The 11,581-nt window shown below is 40.2% G+C and overlaps 1 protein-coding gene across 1 annotated transcript in view; it reads left to right on the top strand.

The window, feature by feature from the left end:
• The first annotated feature begins 589 nt into the window (after positions 1-589).
• Positions 590-11,581, top strand: part of ccdc96 (coiled-coil domain containing 96) — a 24,586-nt gene continuing 13,594 nt past the window's right edge. Inside the window, exons 1-6 of the mRNA XM_041177508.1 lie at positions 590-621; positions 5,717-5,753; positions 7,002-7,124; positions 7,527-7,733; positions 8,525-8,568; positions 10,952-11,138. Coding sequence (XP_041033442.1) covers positions 604-621; positions 5,717-5,753; positions 7,002-7,124; positions 7,527-7,733; positions 8,525-8,568; positions 10,952-11,138 — 616 coding nt within the window. The 5' untranslated portion in view covers positions 590-603. The remainder of the gene's footprint in view (positions 622-5,716; positions 5,754-7,001; positions 7,125-7,526; positions 7,734-8,524; positions 8,569-10,951; positions 11,139-11,581) is intronic.

Below are 11,581 nucleotides of genomic sequence, written 5' to 3'. Positions count from 1 at the left end.
ATACCTTGAGTGCCCTACCATCCATTCTTAATTAGCACATTCGTTTAGATAATATCACCAACTTTAACTTTAACACCTATGTGTTCTATTGTACTATTGTTGTTGACATCTTTTGATGATCTGCTTCTATCACTGCTTGTTTGTCCCTAAACCACACCACCCCCCCTCCACCTCTCTCTCTCTCTCTATCTCTCCGCCCCCCACACACACACCTTAAACCAGCTTATATTTCAGCTCTTTCTTGGACTCGAACTCAAGTTCTGTCGAAGGGTCATGAGGACTCGAAACGTCAACTCTTTTCTTCTCCGCCGATGCTGCCAGACCTGCTGAGTTTTTCCAGGTAATTCTGTTTTTGTTCTGGATTTCCAGCATCCGCAGTTTTTTTGTTTTTATCTCTGTGGTAATATTTTAATACTTTTAATGGTGAGGAATCATTTCCAGAAATGATTCTCGTTTGCAAGTTGCAATGAGACACGAGTCACCTATCCTTGTATTTCAGGAGTGGGGGAGGGGAGGGGAGGAGGGCGCGTGGTCCCTTTAAATGCGGCCGGGCCATGGTGACGTAGGGGACGCTGGGATCTCCATAGTAACCGCGACTCCAACATGGTGAAGTTCAGTGAGGTAAAGGGCGAGGAGGAGGAAGGGGGTTTGAGTATTTTAACAGGGATAATTCTTTCGGACGGAAAATAAAGTGGCTCCAGTAACAAATGGATAAGCCCGGTTAGCCATCCCCGCTTGGGTTTAATGAGTTTACTCCAATCCGCGGTTTATTGACAACCACAAGAGGGCCGCAGGCCCGGGTCCCGGCGCTTGCTCAAATCTATTGGTCAGTTAACCTGTCAATCAACATAATCCCCGCCCTCTGCCTAATTCTATTGGTTGATCAATTTGATTGACGCTATAGACCGTGCGTTGATTGGTTGTTGGGACTGAAGGTTTATTCTGTTTTGAGGTGATGCTCACATTTAATTTCCAGGCCCTGGGTGTAACCTCCGGCCTCCATCCTCGCCTGAGGGCGCTGCCTCTTACCTGGGGACAGTTCCTTCAGCACCTTCTCCAAATGACCATTCCTTGCGTGGGTTCAGTCAGTGCTGGTCCTAACTCCAACTGGCCCAGAGGGCAGTTACTCAGGAATCAGGAGAGGAAACCTTTTCTGAGTTCCCCCTACGCCCCCAAACCCAGGGGCTCAGAGGTGAACTGCAATTCCTCCACCACTAGCCCAGTAAAGTTCAGATAACTCAGCACATTATGTGCGAACATGAGAGAATACTTTAGAGAAAATAATTTTCCAATGTGCTTACATGTGATGGAATAAATTGAATGGAATAATTCCATGGAATAAGTACGATAGCAAGAAATGACCTTGGATCAGAAGATGTAGAATCCATATGGCTAGAGGTGAGAAATAACAAGGGGAGGAAGACACTGGTGAAGTAGTCCAATGGCCCCCTAACAGTAGCTGTACTGGGAGACAGAGAATAAATCAGGAGATAATGAGGGCAAGTAAAAAAGGCAGTACATTAATCATGGGTGACTTTAATTTTTATGTAGATTAGGAAAATCAAATTGGCAGAGGTAGCCACAAGCAAGAATTCATAGAGTGTGTGCAGGACAGTTTCCTAGAACAATATGTTGTGGATCCAACCAGGGATCAGGCATTTTGGATCTAGTAATGTGTAATGAGGCAGGTTTAATAAATGATCTCAGTAAAAGACCCCCTAGGAAACAGTGACCATAACACAGTAGAATTTAGCATTCAGCTTGAGAGTGAGAAACCAGAGTCCAAAACAATTGTGCTAAACTTAAATAAGGGTAATTACAAAGGAATGAGGGCAGAGTTGGCTTGAGTGAATTCGGAAAGGAGTTTAGCAGAAAGGACGGTTGATGAATAATGGCAGGCATTTAAGAAAATAGTTCATGACTCACAACAAAGATACATCCCAGTGAGGAAGAAGGATTCCAGGAACGGGGATAAACCAACCATGGTTAACCAAGGGAGTTAAGGATAGTATCAAATTGAAGGAAAAACATACAATGTGACAAAGATTAGTGGTGAGCCAAATGTTTGGGAAAGTTTTAAAAACCAACAAAAGATGACCAAAAATAATAATAAAGTGGGAGAAAATAAACTTTGAGGGTAAACTAGCAAGTAGTATAAAAATGAATAGTAAGAGCTTATTTAAATATATACAAAGGAAGAGAGAGGCCAAAGTGAACGTAGGTCCCTTAGAGAATGAGGGTGGGAAAATAATGGGGAACTAGGAAATGGCAGAGGAGTTGAATAATTACTTTGCATCAGTCTTCACAGTAGAACACACTAATAGAAATACTAAATAATCAAGGGGCAAAAGGGATGGAGGAAATAAATACAATAACTATCACTAGAGAAAAAGTACTAGGGAAACTAATGGGGTTAAAAGCTGATAATTCCCCTGGACCTGATGGGTTGCATCTTAGGATATTAAAGGAAGTAGCTCAAGAGATAGCGGATGCACTGGTAGTAATCTTCCAAGAATCCTTAGATTCTGGAAAAGCCTCAGGATGGGAACACTGCCAATGTAGCATCCTTATTCAAAAAGGGAGGGAGACAAAAAAAAGGTAACTGTTAGCTTAACATATGTCATTGGGAAAATACTAGAGTCTATTATAAAGGATGTAATAGCAGAGCATTTAGAAATATGTAATATAATCAAGCAGAGTCAGCAAGGCTTCATGAAGGGGAAATCATGCCTGACAAATTCATTAGAATTCTTTGAGCCAGTAGACGTAATATATTTAGATTTCCAAAAGGCGTTCAATAAGGTGCTGCATATAAGGCTACTTAATAAGATATGTCCATGGTGTTGGGGTAGTATATTAGCATAGATAGAGGACTGGTTAACTAATAGAAGACAGAGGGTTGGGATAAGGGGGGCATTTTCAGGATGGCAACCTGTAACTTGTGGAGTGCCCCAGGGATCAGTGCTGGGGCCACAATTATTTGCAATATATATTAATGACTTAGATGAGGGAAGTGAATGTACTATTGCCAAGTTTGCAGATGACACAAAAATAGGTGGGAAGGCAAGTGATGAGGATGACACAGAGTCTACAGACGGATATAGACAGGTTAAGTGAGTGGGCAAAAACTTGGCAGATGGAATATAATATGAGAAAGTGTGAGGTCATGCATTTTGGCAGGAAGAATAGAGGAACTGAATATTATTTAAATGGAGAAAGCTGCAGCTCAGAGGGAGTCCTTGTGCATGAATCCCAAAAAGCTAGCATACAAGTTCAACAGGTAATAGGGAAGGCAAATGGAATGTTGGTCTTTATTTCAAAGGGAATGGAGTATGAAAATAGGGAAGTCTTGCTATAACTATACAAGACATTAGTTAGACCACACTTAGAATACTGTGAACAATTTTGGTCCCCTTATCTAAGAAAAGGTATACTGGCATTGGGAGGCAGTTCAGAGAAGGTTCACCAGGTTGATCCAGGGTATGGAGGGATTTTCTTATGAGGAGAGGTTGAGTAGTTTGGGTCTGTACTCATTGGATTTCAGAAGAATGAGAGGCAACCTTATTTAAACATATAAGATTCTTAGGGGGCTTGACAGGGTAGATGCTGAGAGGTTGTTTCCCCTTGTGGGAGAGGCTAGGACCAGAGGGCATAATCTCAGAATGAGGGGTTGCCCATTTAAGGCAGAGATGAGGAGGAATTTCTTCTCTCAGAGGGTAGTGAATCTGTGGAATTCTTTACCGCAGAGGGCAGTAGAGGCTGGGTCGTTAAGTATATTTAAGGCTGATATAGACAGATTTTTAATCAGTAAGGGAATAGAGGGTTATGGGGAAAAGGCAAGAAAGTGGAATTGAGGATTATCAGATCAGCCATGATCTCATTGAATAGTCGAGCAGACTCGATGGGCTGAATGGCCTACTTTTCTAATGTCTTATGGTCTTATCTCATGAATGACAAATTAATCTCAAAGCTTTACTATTTGAATATCTATAATTTTGGAAATGTAACTGTGGCCACTTATACAATATGAAATCTTGATTTTTGGAACAAAGTGAATAGTTTAATATCTATTTGCTACACTGTTGCAGAAGACAGAAAATTAAATTTGCATTTTTATGCCACCAAGCTCATCTCATATAAGCTCTTACTGTTATAGTGGATTTGAAAGGCCCTTTGCCAGGTTTGATAAGTGTTGCACCCAAATTATGTGATCAAGATGTACAGTTACATGCATATGTACATTTTTTAAATTCATTCATAGCATGTGGGTGTCATTGGCTAGGCCAGCATTTATTGCCCATCCCTAATTGCCCTTGTTCAGAGATTCAGATTGGTGTGGGTCTGGAATCACATGAAGACCAGGACAGCAGATTTCCTTCCCTAAAGGACATTAGTGCATCAGATGGGTTTTTTAATGACAATTGGCAATGGTTTTGTGGTCATCATCAGACCTTTAATTCCAAATTTTTTATTGAATTCAAATTGAACCTGGGTCCCCAGAGCATTTCCATGGGTCTCTGGAATACTGTTACTGAAGTCCAGTAACAATACCACTATGTCACTGCCTCCCCCAAAATACATGTGAATTAGGAGCAGGAGTAGGCCACTCAGCCCTTCGAGCCTGCTCTGCCATTCAATAAGATCATGGCTGATCTGATTGTAACCTTAACTTCACATTCTTGTCTACCCCCGATAACCTTTCACCCCCTTGTTAATCAATAATCTATCTACCTCTGCCTTAAAGATATTCAAAGACTCTGCTTCTACTGCCTTTTGAGGAAGGGATTTCCAAAGGCTCAGAACCCTTTGAGAGAAAAAAAATCTTCATCTCTGTCTTAAATGGGTGACCCCTTATTTTTAAACAATGATAGATTCTCCCACAAGAGGAAAAATCCTTTCCACATCCAATCTCTCAAGACCCCTCAGCATCTTATATGTTTCAATCAAGTTGCCTCTTACACTTCTAAACTCCAGCGGATACAAGCCTAGTCTGTCCAACCTTTCCTTATAAGACAACCCACCCATTCCAGGTATTAGTCTGATAAACCTTCCCTGAACTGCTCCTAACACATTTACATCCTTCCATAAATAAGGAGATCAATACTGTACACAAACTGTTCCTGCCATGAGGTTTTGAAGTGAAACTAACATTAAAAATTGCTAAAAGTTTATGAAGTTACATTGGTGATTGCTCAGGAGCAATGTCGTGGCTTTACAGTAGCTCAAGTGAAGCCTTTCCAAGAACTAAGCCATAAGGCAAAGAGGTACTGTTCATGTTAGCACACACTCAAAAGAACTTGAAGGCTGACACTGCCTGGTGCAATGGTTTAGACACTAGCCTTTTACCTTTGTAAACTTGGCTTTAAACCAATCTGCTGTGACTGGTCTCTGTCCCAATTGACTTTTTGCCAAAATATACTTTATTCATAAAATATCTGAAAGAACATTATGAAACATTTCAAAATTGCCATCACAAAAAGTACAATAATATTCAAGTTTTCTACATAAATCATGTCACACCCTGAGGTGCTTCAGTACTTTCAAAGGAACATTATAGACATTTCAAAATGGTCACAACAGACAGTCAGACAGTGCAATGATATTAAAGTTGTCTACATAGATCATGTTGCACTCTGAGGTGCTTCTCTGTCTCAATCAATTCCATACAAACATTGATCCAAACTTTTGACGTTTATTCATTTTTCCCTCCAAATAGCAACAGTCAACTACGCTGCAAACCTACTTAAAGCAAGGTGAGTCAGCGTATAAAGATTTGAAAATTTGGCTTGATTAATTCTTACTGATTTTAAATGATAGTTTTAGTAAGAGTGTAATTTGCAACAGCACTCAGCTTGTAGCTTTGTCTTGACTTCTTCAGGTTAAAAACAAGTGCGGGTATTTCCTCAGAGGTTCCTTCTAATCGTCTGGCGGGTGATCAGCGGAAACTCGGATACCACCTGTCTGTATTCAGTGTTGAGGAAACAATTGTAACAAGCCAACAATTTTATAAAGAATGCAAAGTTAAAAAGAAACTGGCTTTAAGAAGAGACAGTGCTTTTACTTTGGCCACTGATTTTCTTGCTGTCCATCTATCCAGACCCCCTCCAGGAGAACAAGACACTTTGGGTTGTTCTTGCCTCCAGAATTCCCAGCTCTGTCACAGCATTGCTCATCAGGAAAGGCATGTGTTGAGTTGGTGCCATTCCCAACCACGTAACATAACTGCTGATTGTTACGCAACACATGTTAGCCAGGTCACCAGGAGTTCTGCTAGTCTTCACATATTGCTGTTGGAGCAGACTCAGTGGCCTACTCCTGTTCCCATATCCTTATGAATCCTTTACATCTGAGCAAATAGGACCTCAGTTTATTGCATTCCAAACATGGCACCTCCAACAATGCAGCTTTCTCTAAATACTGCATTAAAGTCTCAACCTAGGTTACATATAACAGGCCTGTACCCACAATATTTTGTTGCCTCAATTCTCAGGGCTTTGATGCACTGTTTCAGATAAATAAGATTTCTCTCCCAATCCAGATACCGTGGCTGTCCAGGATGGAATGATCCTGCTCCAGTTCATGACTAATTTCAAACAAAACTGCAGAGCTATATAACTGTTTGCAGTTCTCAATACATGTACCTGCAAATATCCTTACATTACAACAGTGACTACACTTCAAAAGTAAATTATTGGCCGTGAAGTGCTTTGAGGTGGCATGAGGTTGTGAAAGAAGTTATAGAAATGCTTTCTAACTGTCATGAAATTGGCAAGGTAACATTCTCCATTGTGCCATAACAGCTCTGATTATTAAAAAGCCAATCCTGTTTAATTCCAAGAAAAAGCAAAATACTGCGGATGCTGGAAAACTGAAATAAAAACAAAATGCTGGAAAAACTGCTGAGTTTTCCAGCATTTCCTGCTTAATGCCATCCTGATGTGTTTGATTTAAACCTCAGTATGAAAAGATGCAAACTGAAGTATTTCTTTTTCTAATTTCAGACACCGTTAACGAAGAAGCAGCTGAAGAGGAAGATGGGGCTGCAGTATCTCTGCCAGTCCAAGAACCTACCACTGCCCCCACTATGGGGCAAATACAGACTGAAAAGGCAGCACAGGACCAAGGTGAAAGAAAGTAATTTGCCTGTGAATAGGTCTGTGTATTAAACAGTCTCACAGACTCAGGTGAAACCACCACTACTCACTTCAAAAAAGGAAAGCCACAGCTTCAAATTTGTGTCAGTCACTCACATTTCACAAACTTACTTGGATCCTTTGAGTTAGTTTTGTTACTTTGCATGCAAATTACCAGAGGCTGAAGTGAAGTGTATGGGGAATGAAGGAGATGAAGGAATGATAGCCCTAATTATCCTGCCTGATTCTGGATAGGCATTGACCATAGTCAATAGTGCAACTCTTGAACCAGTAAAGATGTATTCAGCCATGAGTAGTTCTGATTCCTCGTCCTGGTGCCTTTCAGTTGTGCTGGAAAGAATGTAGCTGTTTTACTTCTCTTTGTCTTTGCAGAGATTACTGAAGAAGCAGTAGAAGATGAGAGAGGACCTGAAGCTGTTAAAGAAACTACACAAGAGAAAGATGTGGTCAGTGATGAGAGGAAGGAAATAAACCTACCTCCTGACAGTGATGGAGTGACCCAAGAGATTCAGGAACCTAAAAATGATGATGTACCAGAGGAAATGTTAGAGAAAAAAAATGAAACAAATAGCATTGTAGGTATGTTTATGAATGTGTGTATGAATAACAGGCTGAGCATTCAGAAACCTATCTACCCAAGGCAATGCAGTAACTCAAGTACCTGAGTGTGCTGCCTCCTGTTGGCAAGTAGTCGATTCCTAGTTTAGCTGTTAAACCAGCATGGTATTGGTGTTAAAAAAGAATGTATTAACAACATGTAATACATTCATCTTTTCCACTTGGATGTGCTTCTGTAAAGCAGAGTGATTCCAGAGTAGTAATAATGATTAGAGTGAAGGAATCATCTTGAAAAAGATATGAATAGGAAGAAAAAGGGCAGAAAGTTTAAAAATATATTTATAAATAATTGCACAGTACATTGTTTTCTCTACAGAAGGAACAGCTGGTGGTTTAAATTCAGATTAATTACCTTTTTTTAAATTGCCAGATTGAGGTTAAGGGCTAAGGCCCATAGTGTAGGACACTAACCAGATTGAACAAGTTGAGACTGGACAAAGCAAGAAGGTACGATTAAAGGATAGCAAGGCTTGAATCTCCTAAGCATATAGATTGTAGGGGAAAGGAAAGACTGAGTGAGCTGAGGAGATGCAGGGAAATATTTTAGAGTAAGGAGGCAGAATGGTGAGCCTTGATTTCAATTTTAACAAGTTGTAGGGAGGAGGGTGTGGGAGTTAGGAGGAACAAAGGAGAGTATGGCGCAATGTTGAATATTTAAACTCTTCACAACACTGTTTAATTATCCATGCATTTGGACTTGATTTGATTAAGTAAAGATAAACATAATAATTGTGAGTCTTTTAATTCTGAAGGAGAAAAAGCAGATGAGCTGAAAGTGACTGCAGCAAATACTGTTGTGAGTATCTGCTCCTGTTTTTACAGAACATTCAAATAGTGATTAAAAATAATATATAATCTACATACAAATTGTTATGTCCTCATTAATAATGGGAACTGCTTATGTCAGTTTATCATACTGTAATTATACCCACCTGCATTGTTTGCATTTCCCATCCCCTCAGTCTGCTCAAATCAAATTTACTTCCCAATCTTCTGCAGTACAGTTATGTTGTACTGTTTTTGTTTTTCAGACAGCTTGTCCGATATCTACACCCGTATGACCTAAAATTCCCCCCAGTTAAAAATTAGGAAGACCAAAGCTATTATCTTTAGCACCTGCCCCAAATTCTGTCCCTTCTGCTGTCCACTGCCTCCAGCTGATCCAGACCACTCGCAACCTCAGGGACCCATTTGACCCTGAGCTGAGTTGCTGATCCAATATTATCCCTACCACAAGGACTGGCTAATTTAACCTCCACAACATTGCCTGTCTCAGCCATGCTGCTGAAATCTCATCCATTCTTTTGTTCAAAGTAAAAGTAGAAAATTCTCAGGAATACTCAGTAGATCAGACAGTATCTGTGGAGAGAGGAACAGAGTTAATGTTTCAGGTCATTGACCTTTCATCAGAACTGCTTTCACATACTTTTATCACCTCCGGACTCCACTATTCTAATTTGGTCCTGGCAGGCCTCCTATCTCCCACTCTCCATAAAAATCCGATACCCTGCTGCTTGAATCCTAACTTACGTTAAATCCTGTTCAATCATCAACTCTGTGATCACTGGCCCACATTGTTCCTGCCTAGCAAGGCCTCAGTATTTAAAATTATTATCCCATGCGGGTTCACATCCCTCCACGGCCTCACCCCTCCCTATCTCTATAATCTTCTCCAGGTATACAACCCTCCAAGATCTCCAACACTGACCCCTAATGCATATCCCACTTCCTTCAGTCAACCCCCTTTTCGGCCAACCAGTGGTGAAATGCCTTCAGCAATCTAGGCTTTAAGCTCTGCAATTGCCTTTCTAAACTTCTCTGCCACTCCCTGTTTCCCCTCTAAGATGCTTTTTAAAATCCATCTTTTTGACCAAGCATTTAATCTCTCCACCTGAGGCCTTCTTGTTTGGTTCAGAGTTAATCTTTGTCGCACTGCATGAGAGTACGAGATTTTTACTGGTGCTTTGGGAGGTCCTGTTCCATGATTCTGTCTATTTGTCTAAAATTTGCAAACTCATGGCTTTGAATCTGGTTATATAGTTAAAGCTATTAGTCTCAGTTACCAATGAACAGGCGGTTGGTCAATGGTATGTTAGTAATTAACTTTTTCATTTGAGAGCCCACCTGACCACCACAAACTCACTGGTAACAATCCATCTAATTCCCTAGATTGTTCAAATATATACAGCTGTACTAATGTTTAATACTGTAACCTTGAAATGCTGTAAGAACAAAATGGGCAATGGGTCAATCAGTATGTAAACTCCGAAAATCAATTTTAGAAGTGGAAGTTTGCAGTTAGATGGGCAAGGACTAATGTCAATGTATTATAATGTTGACGTTTATTGCCTGGCATGTGTAAGCACCATGCAATCCATGTAGTACTTAATGCCTATCTTGTTTTAATATTCTCCCCTTGGTTTGCTCCTTTACTGATGCACATTCTTTTGCTGGTGTATGATGCTACACGCATCACCACCCTTTCAGTACATCATCCAACCAACTTCATGTGTAGTGTGGCTGACAGGTTTTGAGGCTGCAGAGCTGTCATAGTCAAGCTCAATTTTTTGTTTTATCCAACATACAATTTTTCCTGGTAGGAGTCAGGAGTAGGAAACTTGGCTAATTTTTCTCCCTCATTTGTTTTAGTGCTTAAATCAATTGTAATGCCCCAGCTAAAGTTCCAGCCGAGACCAGCAGTTTCTCGACGGACTGGGTATTAAACCTGGTACCTTTCTGGTCTGTGTGTCCTAGTATCACACTGTGTGGTACATTTAAACATTATGTCATCGGAGAAGCTAATGAATGTCTTGGGTTTAACTGAGGCCTGTGTAATTTGTAAACTTGAGCAGGTCATAAATCCAGGTAAGCATAAATACTGAAACTTGGGAACAAGACAGTTTACTGTAATATTAGCAATGAAGCAGTTGTTGATTATGGTTGCTATGTATGTGCCATGTATAAATATTATGCTACACTAATAAAATATGTAGTTCAGCTTTTATGTAGAATGTACTTTAGATGGTGATTGGCAATTTCGTAATGGACTGAAGAAGATTTGACATTCACTCCAATCCGCATTCCGTAAAAACATTTTTCAGATTCAGATTCTAAACCTGCCACCACTTCAATCAGTCTTATTTATATTGTTTAACTCAATTTTTTCTTTTACTAACAAGCATGAAGAAACAAAAGAAATGGAGAAGACCCCATCACCTTTGCCTACTAGTCTCACTTTTTCAGAAGGGGAGAAGGAAGAACCACTGACTATAATTGGTGAAGATTTAGCACGTGATGATAGTCCTGTAAAGGAGGAATTTGCAAATGGTCTACCAACCTTAGAACCTGGGACACCAGAGAGAGAAGGTATGATTAGCAACAAACTGGCGCAGAGGAAATTATACCAATCGAAAGTTAGGTCATGCATTTGGGTTGGATGGTAAGGTTATCATGGAACCATAATGATTGGATAACACGAGGTTAATGAGAGAGGGTGCAGCTTGCAATGAGCCATGAAAGGTACATTATCTTAACTGTGTAGAGAAAGGAGGGTAATATCTTGGACCTGGATGAAAGAATAGACTTTTGATTTAGTGGCACAGTGGAAGCTGGGAACAAAGAAGGAAAAAGCCACTATCAATTTACTAAGGGATTATAACTTAGGAAAATCTGTTGCCATGGTAAATGATTAAAAATGCTTTGTAGCCTAATAGTTAGGTGGAATACCTATCACCGGACTTGGACATTGAAGAAGCAATGAGAGAGTGATTTCAGCTGTTTGTGCTTTTGAAAATCTCAGGGTGGATTAT

Source organism: Carcharodon carcharias, chromosome 31 (assembly GCF_017639515.1).
Source record: "Carcharodon carcharias isolate sCarCar2 chromosome 31, sCarCar2.pri, whole genome shotgun sequence".
Classification (NCBI taxonomy): Eukaryota; Metazoa; Chordata; class Chondrichthyes; order Lamniformes; family Lamnidae; genus Carcharodon; species Carcharodon carcharias.
Note: the sequence above shows the minus strand (reverse complement) of the source record. Positions and strands in the feature narration are given on the sequence as shown.